This window comes from Lutjanus erythropterus, chromosome 17 (genome assembly GCF_056507025.1).
Source record: "Lutjanus erythropterus isolate fLutEry1 chromosome 17, fLutEry1.hap2, whole genome shotgun sequence".
Lineage (NCBI taxonomy): Eukaryota > Metazoa > Chordata > Actinopteri > Lutjaniformes > Lutjanidae > Lutjanus > Lutjanus erythropterus.
The window spans coordinates 1,019,075-1,040,537 of record NC_139333.1 but is presented as its reverse complement, the minus strand read 5'-3'; the positions used below and the strand labels follow the sequence as shown (position 1 = coordinate 1,040,537).

Genomic DNA, 21,463 nt, shown 5'->3' with positions numbered 1-21,463 from the left:
AAGCAGCCGTCGTCCCGCGGGGCTAATCATATCAGGGCACAAGTCAAGCAAGTCTTTCTGAACATCCATTAAGCTGCTTCGTTGCACCAAATCCTCCATGAATCACCCCACCGTGAAATATTAGCTCCATAAATTCAGCCTGCCATCTTATTAAGCCTAATCCCTTAAAAAAAACACCACCTCCGCCGCCGCCGCCGCCACCCTCCACCTCTGGAGTGTGTGTCTGCATGATATGAGAGGGCTGCATAAACAAATGTGGAGAGCTGCAGCCGCGCTCACTCCACATCTCCTGATGTTTCACTGCAGACTGAAGAGACGAGGAGAGAAACTGATTATTGTTACTATTCAGTAACTGACCAAACATTTTCTTCAATTAAATGTTTATATAAAATGTCCAGAAATAATGAACAACCACCAAAACCCAAGAAGACATTTAAGAAGGTAGTTTTTTAAAATGTGTGATTCTAGCATATAAAAAATAAAAATAACACCGAAACAAATAAAAAACTAACTAAACATTTTAAAACAATAAAAACCAACTTGAAGTGATGCAAAACTGACCTGAAAACAAAAATTCTAAACAAAATAAAAAAATTCTGAAATAGTCTCCAGCATGAGGTGGTTCTATCACTGGATTTTGGCTCCTGGTTCCCTGCTACTCTGCTTTACAGCTCACCAAGCTAACAGCAAGTAGTGGCTACTTTGGAAACAAGTAAAGCTATCTGTCCATCAGGAAACTGCTTGAACACCTGCAGTGCTGTATCCCTATTGGTCTCTGTGGTCGTGTTTACTAGGAGGGTGTTGAGCCCGGTTCTGTTGCGTGCTAACAGCAGCTAACAGTCAGGGTTAGCTACTCTAGCAAAAAGTAAGCAGCTAAAGCTATCTGTCCATCAGGAAACTCTGTAGTTAAATCAGTGAGCGCTGAAACAGGAGGACATCAGAACACATCCTTTACATAAAATATGATCCACTCTCACCCAAATCAGTGAATAAAGTCATATAGTTGTGTTTTTGTACAGTGACGCCCCCAGAAACACTGCAGTCCGCCGCGGTGGCACCATGTAACAGAAAGGGAGAAAGAGTTTCATTGGAAGCAAATTTAATAACGCCCTCGAGTGCAGGATGAGTCACAGACGGTTTTTAATCATTGTCCAGAAAAAGACAAACTCTGAAATATCATCAAAAATATTGAAGAACACCTGCAAAACAAGTTTCCTGTCACTGTTGGGTCAGATTCTGGACTATAGGCAACTTATAGATCAATAAATACGTGATAAAAAACACTTAACTATCAATTCTGACTTCATCTGAACTTAAACAGACGCGTCACTCTGACTTACTTACCTCATCATACAAATGATTTTCTGAATTGTCTCTTCAGTTGTGACTTTATTTGTAGTTCACAGATCATCAAAACAAGACGGAACAAGAAACATTAATAGAACTGTGAAAAAAAAAACAAATAAAATGAAAGTAAAAAGTACATTTGTTGTGTGAAATCAAACCTCCGATCCATCAGAGTGTTGATGTGTTGATGATCAGTCAGTAAAATGACTCATCTCTTTGTTGTTCTCATGAATTTTTTTTTTTTTTTTTTTTTACCCGCTCTATGAAACACAAATGAAGGCGTCAGATTTCTGATGACGTTCATCCAACACTTCAACACACAGAGATGAATGAATCACTTCAGAAATGAACAAACATTTAAATGATGATCAGAACTATTGTTGATTTATTTTCTGGTCACTGACTAAAGAATTCTCAACTGATAGTTTTCTAATCACAAAAAAATGACAAAATGTCAGACATTTAAAGTAAAAACAACAAAAAACAAACAAACAAACAAAAAAGTACAACACTTCGTGGCTTGGTGATGTCAAAGTGGACAGAACCATCATCATAACGAAAACAGATGTTCTGCAGTAGAACATGTTTAGGAATGGTTTCTGATGAGAGAACCAGCTCTCTACAAACCAACCAGACTCCACTGACAAAATCAGACATTTTACCTCAAGACTGATTTCAACCAAAATGGAATCAAACAGCAACACACTGAAAAGACAGTCTGTGTTTTATCCATCAGTGTGTATCACATACAACAGATGAAGCGAGATGAAAAAGACGTAACTAGACAAGAACAATGTGAAAGATGCAACAAGACAAAAAAAAAGGGCAAAAAAGACATCAAGACAAAAAATACTCAACAAGACAAAAGTGACTTAACGGGACAAAAAAACGAGTAACAAGACCAAAAACTATGTAAAAGATGCATCACGACAAAAGAGACTTAACTGGACAAAAAAGATGTAACGAGACAAAAATCGACAAAACAGACATGAGTTGAAAAACGACGTAAAAGACGTAACAAGACGGAAAACAATGTGAAAAACGTAACAAGACAAAAGAAAACTAAGATGCAACAAGATGAAATGGACAAAAAACTTAAAAGACATAAGATGAAAACAAAATAAAAGATGACGACTGTTCACTTTTATACTTTGAGGACATATCAGAGCCTGTAGTTTTTCACTGTTACTGCAGGAAACCAGTTGAATCAGTACTTTTACTTTTACACAACTGTCAGAACATGTGGTCACCTCCGTCCACCCGTCCGTCTGTCCGGTTCTCTGGTGTGTAATGAGCGTTACTGCCTCACGGGGTCGCTCTTGAGGCCTCCTCTCAGCGTGTTTTACATGCAGCTCTGCTCTGTACTAACCTGTGCTAAAGCGTTAGCCGTGCCCACGCCAGTCAGCTTGTCACTCACCCAGTGGGCGAGCCTGCCAGGCAGCGCTCGGAGGTGCCAGAGCCGGCGGCGGCTGCCAGGAAGGACGGCTCGGCCTCCCCCGTCTGCAGGCTCCTCGCCCGGCCATGAATGCTGCCATTGGTGGACTAATTAACCCGCGGAGAGGCCAACAAGCCGGCTACAGTTCAGCCTCCGACAAATCTCAGAATAAAGCCTTGTTCAAATTAGCAAGGTGAAGTGAGAAGTAGAGGGGAGGGTGGAGCGGGGAGTCAGCTGTCTGCGGTCAGACTCCATCAGCCTGCTGTGAGAGAAGGTTATATTAGTGCAAATTAGTGGTGCAGCGGTGAAGCTGAAGGTAGAGTGACTCTGTGTGTGTGTGTGTGTGTGTGTGTGTGTGTGTGTGTGTGCGTGTGTGTTTAAGTGACAAAATGAAGTCATATTAGTTGAAATCGAAGCTGCGTGACTGTGGCTGATACATAATTATTCATATCTCTGTTTGTTAATGAAGTTTATTTCTCACATGCACAGTTACACACACACTGTAACACACTGAATTAGATTTTTGACTTTTGAACCCAACTCAAACTTTTGAAACAAACTTTAAAAAGTTTTGCCAACCTATGATCTTTAGATTGTTTACTTTCTTCTTTAGATAAACTTGAATCTTTAAGTTTTAGAAACTAAAGATTTTTTTTTTTTTCAAATTGGTCACAGTGAGCTGCAAACCTGATTTTTTTTTATTTTTAACGTTTACTTTCACGTCAGTTAATTTACTCTTCTTTTTTTTTAAATACAGTTTTGAGTTTGAGTTTATCTAAAGAAGAAGAGCAGCTGATGAGCTGCCGTTGGTGGATCCACCTGCTGATCAGCCAATCACAGTGTGTTGAATTTAGTCACTCTGTGACATCATTAAATCCACTTCAGAGATGCGGTGAAACTTGTGGCTTCTTGCAGTTTGCCGGTCTGTAACGTTCTGAATTTTTTAGTAAAAGAAGTGTTGTGCTTCTGTGTGTCCTGTTTCCTCCTGAACCAGAGTCTGGATCAACTCCAGGTTTCTGCCTCTTAAAATACGTCTCCTGTCTTTCACGTTGTCTTAAACATCATTTTCTTCTTGTTATGTGTTCTTTGCCTTGCTACGTCTTTTTTTTTTTTGGTCAGTTTCCGTCTCATGTCTTTTTCATCTGCTCTCCACGTGTTTTCTTACTGTTAGACTAGTTGACTAGTCTAAATTAAAGTTTACGTTTAGTCGACATTGAAATAAGTCAGCAGGAACAACGCTAGTAGCAACCAAAGCGTCTCAGCTGATATAACTTCAGGACTGCACCTGGCTTTTTCAGGACACAAATTAAAACAGACAGCAGTCATAAAATATTGTATAAAACATGAAAGTCTGTATTTGGAGCCACTGGTCAGTTGGCTCAGGTCATTCTAAGGTGATGAAAACATGCTGATGAATATTAGATTCACTTTCTGTCAATAAATCCCCATAAATCTCACACATTGGACCTTTAATATTTAATTAATACACTATATGTTTGAGGTCTTGACGTAGTGATGAAGAGGAAAGGTTAGACTCTTCATCAGTGTGTTGTCTGTTGCAGCCAATCACCTGTCAGTATTAATTGAGGCCTGTGGTCCGTCCCCCCGTCGTGTCCCAGCAGAGACGGCGTCCTCTGACATTAAAGAGGCGGCGTCCGCTCAGGGAGGCGTCGTGACATTCACAGAAATACCAGCGCGGAGAGATGAAGGTGTGATTCAGTGTCAGGTCAGCGGAGACGAGAGGCTCCGTCGATTGTTCTCCTGATGCAGAACGTTCTCCTGAAACACTTCAAACATCACAACCCAACGCTTCACAGCCAGCTTCGACCAAATAATACAGCTTTATTTATGAGGCCGCGCGTTTCACAGACGAACTGAAAAACAGTGTGATTCAAAAAAATCACATAAAACATTAAAACATGAGAACAGAGTGTAACGTTTCTGAGAGAAAAGTTTACATTTGTATTAATTACAATTCTTTAGATGTTATGAAATTATATGTATGTAAAGTACACCTTAAATTAGACGTATACTAACAGTGAAAATGGTGAAGAACCCAGATATTAATGCTGAAAATGCTGAAGAAGAATAGTTAACAGTCAGAAGCCTGCAGAGAGCAGTGACCACCGTCATGGAGTTAATAAATAATCACAGCCTCACATTATCCAATCAGATCCTGTTATCTAAGACACGTGATGGAGCCGAACATCATCAGGAGACAAAGTGGACTGAATGACGTCTGACATGTTGAGGCATCAGGTGGACGAAGCTGTCAGCGTCCCTCCTGTGTGTCTTTGTATCCGTCCTCGGAGGAAGTGGGTGAAGGAGCATCCTTGGAGCCAAGACATCCTCTCAGCGAATCATAATGTACTTTGGACTGATTCAGAGAAAGAGAAGAAAGAGTGAAGGTGACGTGAAGCTGCAGCACTAACAGATGGAGTAAAGCGACAGGAAGGCAGAGATGAATAAGTCAGTGACGAACAGACGGAAAGAAAAGACACGAAGACAGTTGGTGACTTGTTTTGTGCCCTCGCCGTGGCTCTGAGCTGGACAGTCTGCACACCAACATGATGAGAGTTAATCCTCACAGACATCAGAGTTCATCCTTCATACAGATAAAAAGATAAGACTCTTTACTGTAAGCACAGATACTGCAGTAAAAAAAAAAAAGAAACTACAGGCTCTGAAATATAGTCAAAGTGTAAAAGTAAAAAATCATCCTCTTTTTATTTGTCTTCATACTTTATTACATCTTTTTCATCTTTTACATATTTTTTGTTGTTACAGTTTTTCTGTCTTTTACATCTTTCTTCTCTTTTTTTGGGGTTTGTTGTGACTTTTATGTTGTTTTTTGGTTTGTTACATCTCTTACATCTTTTATCACGTATCATGATATCACGTACGTCTTTTTTGTTTTGTTTTTGTTTTTCACGTCATTCTCGTCATGTCACATCTTTTATGTCTTTTTTGCCTCTCTTTAATGTTGTTTTTCATCGTGTTACATCTTTAACGTCTGTCATATTTTGTTATGTCTTGGTAGATTTTTAAATTTCTTGATGTTGGATACATCAGTCAGTCCTTTTTTTAGCTGTTATTGATCCGTCCACTTAGATTGTTACATCAAGACTGATATTTGCATTTTGCAACATAAACTAGCATTAACTTTATTCCTGAGCAAATGCATCACGGGATAATTATGCAAACGAGGGCAATTAGCTCCACATGTCAGTGTCACAAGCCAGAATCCTACAGCATCCATTACACAAGTTATATTACACAAACTACACAACTTTTCCAGACTGAAGTTCAGTTTCAGCCTCATTTAATCTTCAAGAAACATCAAGAAAAAAAGAGCGCTGCTGAAAAAAAATAGAACCTTACATTTCTAGAGTTAGCCTGTTCTGACATCACAGGTCAGATTGATTTATGATAAAGTTTATAGCTGTTGTCAAGCAGCCTGAGGCTCACGTCCTCTGATGTCTTCTCCATGTTCTATAATCAGGCCACTACAGAGGATAAAGGTTCCTCTGAACTGCCGTCAGCGCAAATACAGCACAATATTGTTAAAGATCTAAGAACAGAGACGTTCTCTGGATCATAATGAGGCTCACCGGGCTGTTCTCATGACCACAGTCTCACGGTCGAGTGTGTTCTCGATTCTGTTTCATAACAGACAGGATGTTTTCAGAGGATCCGCAGCAGAGAACCAGTTCTGTCTGACTCCTCTTTGTGCTAACATTAAGTCTAAGTGTATCTTTAGGACTGGTGTGTTTTTGTGTTGGTCGTGTTTGACGTCGGCGTCCTGCCGAGAGCTGTGTCTGAGTGTGCGGAGCTGCTCGCTGGCGGCAGTGAACACTCAACAGATTTCTCCCTGCGGGTTGAGCGATAATCTCATTTCGAGGCCGGCGGGGGGCAAAACATCCGTCTTCACCAGAGAGCGACACCCCCAAAAACCTTCCCGCTGCTGCTGCCTTCATCACCACGCAGAGCGCTGCAGAGCCAATCAGATAAAAGTGAGATGATAAACAGGGTGAAGAGGTTTTCCTCAAGTCAGGCCTCTTTAAAATGACCTCAACCCTGTCCTGATTGATAAATATTTATGAATATGAGAAAAGTGTGTCCTCGTGATATTATTTAAATAACCTGTTAACATTCAAAGTTTGTGGGTGCAGCCCTAAAGTCAACATAATCAGCTGAGCAGAACTTCTGATCTCATGCAAGAACATTTTTATATTCTTGAATTTCTTCTGAACATAATTATGAAGTGTAATTTTTTTTTCAAACTCAAAATATTTTCATACTTGCAGATTAACTGCATGACTGTACGACACGTCAGAACCTCGTAATTCATGTTCAAATCTGAAAGAAAATTGGTGAATGCAACAAGTTCTCCTTCTCCTAGTTCTTAAAAAACAAACAGAAAACTGTTGGCGAATGTAAAATCAGGGCTAAAATCCTGTAATGTGAAGTGTTTTTGGCTTTTGAGTGTCTTTCCTGCATCAAAATACACACAGTGATTGGTTGACTGAAGCTATCTGAGATCAGCATGACTGTCAATCATCAACCACAGAGGCAGTGCATCTGATAACCACTGAAATCGAGGCGTCAGGAACATGATCTGTACCAAACCCTAACTCTAAAACTATATGTTTTAATATATTCTTTTATCTTGGGTTTGCTTTTATGATATTTATAACTCTTTTTTTTAATTCTATTTATTCATGGTGTGACCATGAGTTGAACACTTGCTGCAGCACTTAAAGAAATCATCACTTTGCTTTTCTGTTTTACTTTTTATCTTGCAGTAGTGTGTCAGTTTTGCTTTAGACAAATAAATCCTTTGTAGTACTCGCCCTTTAACTGAAATGCCTAAACCTCAGCCAGCCTTAACCATAGCTGTGTAAGATGAGAAGATAATTAACATAATGTAATGTCATTTGATTTAATTGACTTGCCTCACAGTAAGTGTTCTCCTGATCCTAAACTCATATTCATGGAGTAAACAGAATCGGAGCAGCAGGTCCGTCAGCAGCCTGCAGAGATCTGTTGTGAAGAGAACGTTCTCACCAGCGGAGGAGAAAAATGGAGTTTGATCATCACAGATGTTGATGGACTCAGATATTGAGGCTCCCCGCAGAGCAGTGAATCGTTTTGTTCATCTTCAGTCCGTCCAATGTCCCTGAGGCGAGGAGGAGGGAGGAGACCTCCGGGAGCCAAAGTGAGCGCTCGTTGTACAGATAGCAATTTCACCCCCCTCACAGCGTCGTCTTCAGTTGTCAAGGCGACGGAATATTTTCACCCCACGCTGTCCGAAGGCTGCCATGCCTCCGTCGAATCAAACCGACCCGCCGCTGCATCCAGCATCCTTCAATCCGAGCGTCGGTCAGGTCCGTCTGACATTCAAACCACGTCAGTAACCTTTAACACCACAACACAACTCAGAACCATCAGAGCAGTCGTCCTCCTCTCACACACACACACACACACACACACACACACACACACACACACACACACACACACAAACTGAGAACTGCTGATCACTTGCTGTGATGGTTGCATCATTGTTTCAGTATTTTACGTGGGATTTTTACCTGGAGAATAAAAAGTTTGTGATACTGACACGTTTTGTTCAGGAAGATAATCTTTATGATTTTGAAACTTAAGCACCACGCTGCAGTCACATGACTTCACATCATCAGTCAGTGACGTGTGCAGTCAGCGTGGCGTGGTTTCTATGGTTACGTAGATGCTTTGAACTGGAAGTTTTCAAAGTGTGAGGGAGCTTCTCTCAAAAAACAATCTGTACAAGAATAAAAAAATAAATCTGGAAAAATAAATATTGTAAATATTTAAGTAGTCTGATTTTCTTCCTCCCTTTGCAGATTTTAATTTTTTTTTTTTTTTGGATGTTCCTTTAGTGAGTTTGTGATGAGAATGTGATGATGTCACAAATCTGAAAATGAGCATATGACATCATCCAGCGACTTTTTGGAGCTAAATGTGCATGTTTGTGTTCTTACCATTAATTTGATGGTTTCATTGGTTGTTATTTGTTGTTTAAAAACTAAAATACCCACAAGCCTCAGCTCTTGTTGCTATGGAGAATCACAGCAGTTAGACTGTAACAGACAGTTTGAGTCTCTGTTTGTTGCTTCCTCATGAGATCTTTTGGAGAAAATGCTTGGTGACATTATATTGATGCTGCGTTGACAAGAAGACTGACACCATGTGACGCCTTTAATCTTGTGTTTGTAGAGTTACAGGATTTTATGGTTGTGTAAGAAATTGTTAAAATATCAGATTTCCTAAAGAGAGTTTGATGCAGTTAAGATGAACTCTGATACATTTACTAATTACCTGTTACAAATGAAGACAATAACCTAATCCAAATATCATAATATAATGTAGTAATGTAACTTGATTACTTTCTGTTACCTTTGGATTACCTAAATATAAAATATGGTGAAATTGTTTAGTCTGATATAGTGTGATCATGTCAACCTATTGGACCTATTTTTCAATTAGTGATCAATCTGTGATCAATAATTTTTCCACTAATTGATCAGTTGTTTGGTTCATAAAATGTCAGAAAATGTTGATCAGAGTCCAAGGTGACGTCCTCAAATGTCTTGTTTTGTCCACAACTCGAAGACATTCAGTTTACTGTCAGAGACGAGGAAAGAAACCAGAAAATATTCACATTTAAGAAGCTGGAATCGGAGAATTTGGACTTACTTTAATTAAAAATGACTAAACTAATGCTGTCACTTATTGTAATTGTTCCATTTGTTCAGGCTGCAGCGCCTCATTAAATTTGTATTTGACTCGGTGAACGGACAAACGCTGCGGCCGCATCTGTGATGTTTGATTTGTCAGTTTCCTGCCAACAGAAACCTTCCAAACGCAGCAGCATCGTAGCTGCTTCTGGAAAACCTGTTTCCTGTGCAGCTTTAATGTGTTTTCCTCAGCAGGCACATTAGTGTGGAGTGGAATGGAGGTTGTGTAATGTTGCTCTGCATGATCCTGCATAGAAATTGATCATTTTCTCCTCTGTTTGTCCCTCGCAGAGCCTGGGAACCTCGGGCAGATACGACACCAGGAAAAAGTAAGTCCCGTCTCTGAGCGTCCGTCTGTCGTTTACAGTCCCAGACTTTTCTAAGCACTCATCCTCATCCTCATTTTCATCTTCACTGTCTTCCAGGACTAAAATGCTTTTCTGTTTTCTGCTCTTTTGTCTTTGAAATCTTCACCTGAAACGTTTCCCGGTGCCGTGAGCGACAGGTCGTGATTTAATAAAACTGGAGGCATGACCTCTGCTGCATTCTTCTGAGCCGATGATGTGAGAAACCAGATTATGTCACCGTTCTTATTGTTTCCCATTTTCACTCAATGAAATCAAACAGACAATTTATTTTTAGCTGAGAAAGAAAACCTTGACTGCAGTCGTTGAATTCTAAGTGAGCTCAGAGAAAAGAAGCAGAAAGCTCTTTTCAAACCTGACTTGCTTCATTTTCTCCTCAGTTCAGTTTGTGACAGTACTGAAACAAACTTATTTCTCTGTTTCACACTTACATAAATACATAAAAAAAAAACATGAAGAAAACACAAACACAAAAGTGAAAATTAAAACAATAACAAAAATTAAAGATCACCAACATATATACATATATATATGTATGTATATATATATATATATATATATATATATATTAGATACATGGTGTTGTGAATTTAACAGTCTACAGCACGCAGTCCCACAGACTGGAGATTTTATTTGGGTCACCAAATAAATTAAAGATTATGGAAGAAATTCTTTTTAAAAACTTATCCTGTTAATTCCACCTAAATGCACTAAAAGTCGAGATCAATAAATCCCTGCTGTGACGCCGTCTCTGCTTTGCTTCTACACATTTCAAACTGCTAGAAAACAAATGAGAGCTGCAGACTTCGTGACTAAATCAACTGTAACTAACTAAAACTCTCCATTGATAAAAGATGACGTAGGATTTATCCGTCATCGGGTGGATCAGACGTGTCCACGGTCCTTGACTGGACGAGTTCTGTGTTCCTGGTCTCCTTCAGTCAGCGGCTGGTTTTAGTCGTTGGATGGTTTTGGTTTTGTTTCCACGCAGCTCTAATGGAGCCTCGAGGTCACGAGGATCATTTAAAAAACAGCACAGATAAAAAGATCTTTTATCTATTTCAGTATTTTTTTTAAATGAGCTGCTGCCTCCTCCGTCCTCACTGAACCGCCCAAACTCACAATAACACAACCTGAGCTTCTTTCTGACACTGAATACTGATTCACACTCTCCTCCTGCTGCCTGCTTTGTCTGGATCACATTATGTTTCCTCCTAAATGTGTCTGTCTCGCGCACAATAGCTGCAAATTAACAGCATTTTTAGTAGAAATGTTTCTGCGAGTTGAAGCTGGTGCAAATTCAGCTCTGTCAGGTCTTATTCACTTTCCTGATTTTGGGTTTGAATCGGTTGTGGTTATGATCGGGCATTTATTACAAAAATGATGCATTTATACCACAAACCAATGATTAAAACAAATCCACGTCAGGTGTCCCACCAGATGAACTGAGCTGCAGCAGCTTCTTTTGATTTTCTCTCCACGTGGATGTAAACGTTTCAGCAGCACCAACGTGTCCGATACGTCAGAATCGTTACGCCACTGGTCATCTCAAGTTGTTCAGAAAGGATCACGACAGAGGCGTCTCTGGCTGCAAGTTGTTAAAGGGATAGTAACACAGGTTGTCAAAATTACATATTAAAATGTGAGAGAGAGTAGCACCCAGGAAGAGTGACAAGCTTTAAAGTTTATACTCGATGCACGATGAAATCTTCTGTTATTGGGCCAAATGGATCAGTGATTGTGACGCTCAGAATTATTTATTCACCATTTTAAAGCAACTTCTTTCACAGTGTAGGTCTATGGGAAAAGTCTGCAGTGCATCACCTGATGTTTGTGTATATACTTTAAAGCCCGGCGCTCTTCCTGGGTGCTACTCTCTCTCACATTTTAACATTTAATTTTGCCAACAACACCTGCCTGTCCTGCAAAAGACGAGCCAATCAGAGCTCAGTGGGCGGGGTCACCTCCCTCAGAAAACCAGCTGCAGCTGTGCAGGTTTTTGCAAACAAAAGAAATAACAACCTGATAAAGTGATGTCTCTTTGATCGACGTGACAAACATTAAAATAACTGCTCTGAACTGCTGCTGATTGGTCGGAACAAAACAAACAAACAGCCGTGTCACACGCACAACAAAATGAGTGTGTGTGTGTGTGTGTGTGTGTGCGCGTGTGTGTGTTATCAGCTGTAAAACACTGATCTGAGCGTGCTCAGTTCACCCCACTGAGCTCCAGAGACACAAACTGCTTATTCTGCTCAATGGACCAGACTGATTCATGAAAACACACTAATGCTCACTCTCACTGTGTGTGTGTGTGTGTGTGTGTGTGTGTGTGTGTGTGTGTGTGTGCGTGCGTGTGTGCGTGTGTGCGTGTGTGCGTGCGTGCGTGCGTGTTGTACATCTACGGTCATGTTTTTTTTAAATCTACAATATTTGTATGTGACACGTTGGTGAGGTTTTACTCCACTGAAGCAAAGATGACGTGGGAGGAAGACAATAAATAGATGGTGTGATTTAAAAAGAAGACGAACAGAAGAATCGATCCCCGTCACAGTCAGCTGTTCAGTGCTCAAAAACAAACACGCCTCACCTCCTGTAGAAGTTTATTACAGTCAGTTTACCATCGACAGGCTTGCTGAGCCTCACAGGTGTAACAGTTAAACAATTATTGCATTATTAAAAAATATTAAATTAACCATCAACTATTAGCAAGAAGGTCCTGAGTTTCGATCGTGGCTGGATCAGGGTCTTTCTGTGTGGAGTTTGCATGTTCTCCCCGTGTCTGCGTGGGTTCTCTCCGGGTTCTCCGGCTTCCTCCCACAGTCCAAAGACATGCATGCAGGTTAATTGGTGGTTCTAAATTGCCCGTAGGTGTGAATGTGAGTGTGAGTGGTCGTCTGTCTCTATGTGTCAGTCCTGCGATGAACTGGCGACTTGTCCAGGGTGAACCCCGCCTCCTGCCCAATGTCAGCTGGGATAGACTCCAGCAGCCCGCGACCCTTACGGAATAAGCGGTTACAGAAAATGAATGAATGAATTAATTAATCAGTTTAAGTCATTTCTTAATTTATTCGATTTCTTTCCTCCTCTTTGACAGTAAACTGAATATCTTTGAGTTGTGGACAAAACGAGACATTTGAGGACGTCATCTTGGACTTTGATCAACATTTTCTGACATTTTATGAACCAAACAACTAACTGATCAGTGGAAAAATCATAGCCAGATTGACCACTAGTTGAAAAATAGATCCAAGATCACAAATACTGTACATCAAAAATGACCAGGATGTCCGAGTGTATCTAGTTGCATTTTGCCGTATATAAGCCATCGTGCCTTTCTGGCTATTCTGACCCACAATCCTTTGTGATGCGTGTATGAACAACAGAGTCCAGTTTCAAGATGCAAAGTTCTGAGTGAGTAGTGTGTATTGACTGTCCAATCAGATCACAGCTGAGGAAGTGAACCTGTTTCAGCTGGATGAACTCACACAGCTCAGCATCCTTCAAACCCTCCATCTCTTCACACACACACACACACACACACACACACACACACACACACACACACACTCCTGTAATGATGTGGTCCTCAGTGACTATAGATATGGAACAAGTGTGTGTGTGTGTGTGTGTGTGTGTGTGTGTGTGTGTGTGTGTGTGTGTGTGTGTGTGTGTGTGTGTGTTGTGACTGGATGAGCTGCTGCTCAGTTTGAACCAAACGACGAGTCAGACGCAGCAACAACATGATCTACAAACGATGTGTTCAAGGAACAGAACACTCAGAGCAGAACAATATGTATCCTACTGAGAGAACAGTACACACACACACACACACACACACACACACACACACACACACACACACACACACACACACACACACACATCAGCATATTAGACTTTGTGGGATTTATTGAAGTGGAATTGTTGGAGTGTGTAGACCAGGGCACCACTTTGCACCAACTGTTATATGACACACTCACACTCACGAGCACACACACACTGAGGGGCCCAAGGTAGCCATTAAGAATAATGGCCTCTGGCTACGCGTTGCCATGGCGATTGAAAGGAGGAAAGAAAGGCAGGTTCAACGGAGCTGATGAAGCTGCAGCTCAGTGTTTTCTCTGAGGACGTTTTCATGTCACACGAGAAGCATCAGTTTATATCACAGCTTTATTATTATTTAAATATGTGTTTTCATTTTCACTGCTGCTAACATTACCTTGATGTTTCATATGTTGTCGTTTTCTGTTTGAAGAAAGAGAGAGGTTTGATAAAACATTCGTTAGCATCAGATGTGTTTAACTCCTCTGATTCACTGGTTTGACCACTTCAATTCAAATTAGTCAAACCATTTGGAAAGAGCTGACAGATTTTTCAGTCTTTCAGTGAACATTAGTACTTATATCTGGGTTCTTAGCCGTTCTTTGCATTGATATCTGTGTTCTTAACCATTCTTTTTGTGTGAGGACTGATTGATTCCAGTAGACTTGCGGCGGTTAATCAATTACTCCCTACTTTCTCAAACTGTGGTACAAGTGGTACTTGAGCTCCCTCTAGTGGTTCACTGAGGAATCTATGACGTTTTTAAAATGAAATCAGTTCATTTAAAAACATAATGAAAATACCAAAAATACCAAAATGCTGTTTCAAATGAGAATACCTGAACTATGACACTGCAAAAATGGAATTTCACGTAGTGTGTTCTCTGTGATTAGTTACAGCCTAAACAGTGATGGTAAGATAGTAGCTGAACCTAAGATACTGTGTTTTAATATTTTTTAATAATTGTGGTACCTGATGAGAGTAATATTTTCTGAGGTGGTGTAAAAAGTTTTAGACAGAGTGAGAAACATTTCAACATTTTAACACCTTCCCCAACCAAAGTACTATCAGTACCACTTTATAATAAAGGTCATTAATAAATGGTAATTTGATAGTTTACAGATATTTAAACTTTAGTTATTGTTATTTCACACTTAAAAACAGTGGAATGATCAGTTTATTTATTATTAGTAATGCTGTAATTTACCTTTAAAGTTCACCTCCAGTCATGTTTAGAATAATATAAAATCATCTGCAGGAAGTTAGAAACTTTTTTCCTGCAAAATAAGTTGAAATACCTCGTTAAATGGCCTCCATACGAATATGCAAATACTTCCTGTCCCCTCTACACCCTCACACCCACCGCACCTGCTTCTCCTCTGATTTGCTAGCTAATCATGCTAACTAGCCACATCCAGCTTCTCCTGTGGGCGGGGCATCACTGCTAATGATCTATAGCTCCACCCCCTGGATTAACAGGATTGGTTCTTTAGGTTTCTGACATCATATACCAGCCTGTGTACGACTTGAAGCCACAGAAACAACTCGTCTCTAACAAACGACGGCGGCTCCTGAGGAGGTTAGATCCTGTAATCAGTTATATCAGAACTGGATCTCAGACCACAACAAACCAGATCAGAGTCCGTTTGAAAAGATCAGGTGTTTTGTTGGCGGCAGGGTGAGTGTGAATAATTTAAACATTCAGTCTGTCAAAAGAGCGACTGGATTACAGTCAACCTAAGGCTGGACTGAAGGAGAGTGGGATAAATATAACACCGTAAATCAAAAAAAAAAAAAAAAGCTCAGGCAGTTTGAAACTCTGTTTGAATCTAATAAAAAATGTTTTGCGAGATTAAATCTAAGCTGCAGAGGCTTTTTTACTGTTTTGATCTACTGAAAAAATAATTCAAATCTCTGCGTTTTCATTTCAATATATTTTTTAGTTTTTTCTTCACAGCTGCAGGACTCTTTTTACAGTGTTCTCCAACACACTTTTTCAGAGCTTCCACTGTTCTCCAACTGTCTTATTTTGGAACCTTTGCAGATGTTCTATCAGACCTTTCAAAGCTTTTTCATCTGTTTTGATGGATGGTGTGATATTTGTCTGTGCTGCAGTAACATGCAGACCTACAGTGGTGAGCAACACCCGGCCTCGTGTTTATGGCTGAATGACAAGCTGTGTGTCCGTCTGCTGAATCCATGTGAATGCAGTTTTATTTCCACCAACATCCGTCTTTGTGCCGCCTCATTTGAATGAACCTCCCACCTGTTTGCTCCTCTCCTCCCACCTGAGCACCTGTTGGAGCGCTGCCTGCTGCTCTGCTGTGGAAACACAGCGCATGACGGCGTCTCTTCTCTCTGTGGATCAGCAGTCAGAGTTGTTCTTAACAGCTTTATGAAAATCAGGAAACTCTTATTTAAAATTTTCAGTTTTCAGATGGTGAGAGAAGCAAGACAGGTGTATTTATACAGCAGGTGATTCAAAGTGCTCCACAGGAACATGGATATACATTCAAAATAAGACGTTTACAACATTACAACATTAAAATTGCATTTAACATTGCATTTCAAAGACAATGAAAGAGAGTCAACAAATATAAAAGAGTAGTTACAGATTACTTTAAGAAGAAGTCGTGTATCTGCTTTATTGTAAAGCTGCAGTAAACAGTCATGTTTTCAGGCCTGGTTTAAATGAGTCGACAGTTTCAGGTGTTCAGGAAGTTTGTTACACAGGTGAGGAGCAGAGAAACTAAAAGCTGCTTCACTTCACCTGGTTTTGATCCTGTGAACACTGAGCGAACCTGCTGCAGACGACCTGAAGGGTCTGAGTGATCCGTAAAGTGAATCAGAGAATATTTAGGCCTGACATCATTTAGTGCTTTATAAACTATTAAGAGGGTTTGAACAGTGCAGAGATTTAAAGTCAGTGAGGACGAGCTGCAGCTCCTGACGCTTAACCTCACGGTCTCTGAGGGTTCAGGTCTGTCAAAGAGCTCGTCAGGAAGAAAACTGCTGATCACACACACACACACACACACACACACACACACATGCACACTAACAGGTAGTTGAGTGTGTGTGTGTGTGTGTGTGAAGTTTGAAGTTGCGGTTCGATGTGAGACGAGGGGATGTTTAAGAGGGATCGAAGGTGTGTGAGGACTGTAATGGAAACCTGAACTAACCTGCACAACACACACACACACACACACACACACACACACACACACACACACACACACACACACACAGAGCTGGAACAATCAGTTCAGCTCGGAGTAGAATCAGTCGTGACTGGAAGTTTTCTGACTCATCGGCTCATGAGAGGATCTTTCTCTCTCTCCTGCCCCCCCCCCCCCCTACCCCCCACCGCCCGTCTCGTTTTTTTTTCTCCATCTCTAAACTCCCTCCTCTGTCTCCCCTGTTCTCCATGTCTGTCTCCTCCTCTCTGGATCACAGGTGATTCTAAGTCCTTGACCTGGGATACAGGACCTGGTCAGTTTGTTTTTCTTTTTCACATTTTTATTATTTTACCTTATTTTACCGCGACCTTTCCCATCAGCATCCAACACATAAATAACTTCATATGTAGAAGTTCAGATGTAGAAGTTCAGATGTAGAAGTTCAGATGTAGAAGCTCAGATGTAGAAGTATTCATTGGTCGTCTCTACAGTAAAACACCTGTTCATCAGTTTACCTCTGGATCACAGAACAAACCAGTTTATTACAACCTTCATCTCATTTTCAGACGTCAGTATCTGCCAGACAGCAGCTTAATCTCAGCGAGGCGTCACTTTAATGATTCCTCTGTCACTTCTCAGTTTAACCTACTTAAAGGATAACTCCACTTAATTACACCTTCTGTCTCTACTTCAGTAAGAGCAGAAATCAGAGGATCTCAGATGTTAGTTATGATTACTGGTAGAAATTATGGTTAAACCTACAAAGTTTGAATCCTTAAATCCCGCTGAAGAAAGTCTCACTGAACAGTCTGTTACGTTGTGGTTTCATGTCAGTCATCTACGATCTCAAAAATACTCTCTTCATACTTAAAGATTATTTCCATTATCAGTCAGAGGTGAGAAGTAACCAAGTAAAAATACTTAGTAACCGTACTTTAGTAGGTTGTTCAGGTATCTGTACTTTACTTGAGTATTTATTTTCCTGACTTTTTACTTTTACTCCCTATGTTTGAATACAAATGAAAAAGACGTAACAACATAGAAGACAAAACAAGACGTAACAAGACAAAAAATGTAACAAGACAATAAGACGTAACAAAATGTAGCAAGACACAAAAAACCATAAGGAGACTAAAAACTATGTAAAAGACGTAACAAACAGAGGACAACTTTTTATTTTTATACTCTGAGGACATTTCAGAGGCTGAACTTTTTCATTTTTCCTGCAGTAAACAAGTTGAATCAGTACTTTTTCTCAAGTATCTGTACTTGTACTTCAGTAAAGACTGAGAGGACTCTTGACACTTATGTTATAGATTAATCTGCCAGTTATTTTCACAGTTAACCAGTTAATCATTTAGTCTATTAAAGGTCAGAAACTGTGAATAATGCTCATCACAATTTCACAGAACCAAAGTGATGTCTTCAGATGTCTTCTTTTGTCCAACCAACAATCCAGAACCCAAAGAAAATTAATCAGCAACTGTTTTCATTATCAATAAGTCTTTTTTCAAGCAACATTTCTCTACTGTGAGCTTTTTTTATATATGTTTGTAAATTGGACATATTTGGGGTTTGGAGTGTTGATGGACAAAACATTGACAGACTCTTTTCTGAACAATTAATCAATTAATCTAAAAACTAATCAGCAGATTAATTGTAAAGAAAGTAACGGTCAGTTGTATCTCTAGCTGACACTGATGTGGATTATTCTTCTTTGTGTTCTGAGGTGTGTTAACTTGTTGTTCGCTCCCCTCAGGCTTCATGTGGCAGATCCTCACATTATGTGAATCTCTGCTTTTCTGCCAGCAGCTCTCTAACCAGCTAAACCATCTCTTAACTCCCCTGTTCGCCTTTTATTTTCTGCATTGTGTGAAAAGCTGCACTTTTAAAAGCTTTGTTGTTTCTTGCTGCGGGCACTTAAGCTGCACCGGTGAGACAATGAAACACAATTCACAATCTCCCACCGGAGCTACAGATCCTTCAGTGTGAAGGCTGAACAGATGCACAGATGAGCTTTACAACGCCGGAACATCATCACAACAGGCGCTTTTAAATAATAAAAACAGAACGTAATGATTAGGCAAAACTTTTCAGCCTATATTCAGTCTAACACAGTAAAAAGACAAGATATTTCATGTTCAGACTGATGAACTGGTTTTTTTTTTGTTAAAATACAGTCACATTGTTGGTTCAGGAGCAACAGAACACTGAAAGTTGCTGAACGTTCCACAAACAGCTGTTTGGAACGTTCCACAGGTAAACAGGTGAGCTGGTAACAGCTGACCGGATCATGATCGGGTATTAAAGGGGCGTCCTGGAAAGACTCAGTGGTTCTCCAGCATGGATGGGGTAAGATTCACCACTCTGTGAAAAACTGCAAACAGTCCAACAGTTTAGGAACGTTTGTCAACACAAACCTGCAGGAATTTAAAGATTTCACATCTACAATCCATAATATCATGAAAAGATTCAGAGAATCCAGAGAAATCTCTGCAGGTAAGGAGGAAGACTCAAAAACAGCACTGACTGTCTGTGACCTTTGACCCCTCAGGCAGCGCTGCATTAAAAACCCTCATCATTGTATAAAGGACACTACATGGACTCAGGGACACTTTGGAAAACCGTTGTCAGTAAACACAGTTTGTCTCTTCTGTTCAGACTCTACCATGCAAAGACAAAGACACATATCAACAACATCCAGAAACACTGCAGACTTCTCTGGACCAGAGCTCATCTGAGATGGACGGACGCAAAGAGGAAGTGTCCTGTGGTCTGACCAGTCCACATTTCAGATTGTTTTCACTAATCATGGACGTCGTGTCCTCCGGGCTGAAGAGGAAAAGGACCATCCAGATTGTTCCCAGCACTGACTTCAACAGACAGCAGCTGTGATGGTATGGACGGATTCAGAGAGACACATGCTGCCATCACTGACGTCTTCTTCAGAGACGTCCCTGATTATTTCAGAGAGACGATGCTGAGACGCATTGTGGACGTGTTCCAACAGTTCCAACAGAAAAAAAATGTCTGCCTCTAGTTTTAATCCCATTTAGCTCATAAATGTAGTTTAGTTTAGTTGAGACAGACCCTTCAAACTGGAGCTGATGAATTCAGAGTTTGCATTTCAGCCAATGAGCTCCACCTCTTTGGTTTTCCACATGGACTGTGGAGAACAAACAAAGACACCTAAATGTGATTGGTCAATACAACTCAAACTATAAACATACCTTGCCTGCTGAGTCTGCATTTATATGCAGGTATTTATATATTATGTCAGAGATGAAGTGCTTTAATATCAAGTCTTTGAACCTAACTGACAAGAAGCTTTTCAGATTTACCGAACAGTCCCTGCTGGTGTTTGGTTTCTGTGGTGTGATGAATCAGATCACTCACCAGCAGCACTTCTCTTTAAAGTTCAGGGAACTAAAAATACCTGTCTTAAAAGACTGTTGACTGGAGGAGACAGAAGACAAACTCTTTACCTGCACAAACTTGTTGCTTTTCTTTAAGAGCATCCTGAACACATCCTCATCCTGATCCATCCATTTATCGAACTGTATTTCAGCCTTTAAGTTAAAATACATAAACACTGAAAACAGAAATGTGTTACAGTTCAGTACGATGTGAAGCTCTCTGTGAATGACTGGTTGTTAGTTTTCTTCTTTGCACTCGAGTCATTTTTGTGACAGTCACATTGAAGTGAAGAGTGCTGACAGTTTGGGACACATTAGCGGGTTTTCAGACTCAACCGAGCAGCTTTCTTCAGTTTGTGCTGCAGCTCTGTGGTTTGTTTACCTTGCAAGGCAGCTGGATTCATTGGATCACGTGAGAATCCATCTTACCAAGTTATCCGGTTGCGTCCGCACCAAAGTGGTGCAGCCAGTCAGCATCCAAGGAGGGACTGCTGGCAGCTCTGAGCGTGGTTTTAGTTGTGACGACAGCGAGAAGCATCCATGGAAACGAACAATCAGTCATGGCTCCTGAAGAGGTTAGTGTAGATACTGTGACATCACCAGTTATATCAGAACTGGAGAGAATATCTTCATTGAAAGAAGAGCGAAGAACGACACTGAAGGTTTACAACATGTCACAAGATCAAAGTGTTGTCTTTGCACAGTTGTCTCAGTTGTCTTTGGACAGAAACAGTCAGTAGAAATGTCCATCAGAGGACGACTGTGTACTTCTATACTCTGAGGACATTCTGTCTGAACTTTTTCACTTTTTTTCACAGTAAACTAGATGAATCAGTACTTTTACTCAGGTATCTGAACTTGAACTGCAGTAAAGAACATGTGGACTGCTCTCTGGTCAGTGACGGAGCATCTGGTGTGAACAGCTGACAGGTACAGCGACAAACGAGGTCAAAGTTCGAACTGATTTAAAACACGAAGCTGTGTTCGGTGCCCGAAGTGTGTCTGCCTTGAGAGCTTCAGCTGTGATGCTGCTGCGACCCGCAGGTCTGTCGGAAGCCACCTGCCCGTGAGCTGCGGCGGCGCCATGGTCAGCGGTGTTCCCATGAGCTGCGGCAAG

General features: G+C 40.6%; 1 protein-coding gene across 1 annotated transcript in view; it reads left to right on the top strand.

Annotated features, from left to right (window-relative positions):
• Positions 1-21,463, top strand: part of ankfn1a (ankyrin repeat and fibronectin type III domain containing 1a) — a 108,284-nt gene that overhangs the window by 24,036 nt on the left and 62,785 nt on the right. The window contains exon 6 of the mRNA XM_084741421.1: positions 9,853-9,890. Within this exon, the coding sequence (XP_084597547.1) occupies positions 9,853-9,890 (38 nt within the window). The remainder of the gene's footprint in view (positions 1-9,852; positions 9,891-21,463) is intronic.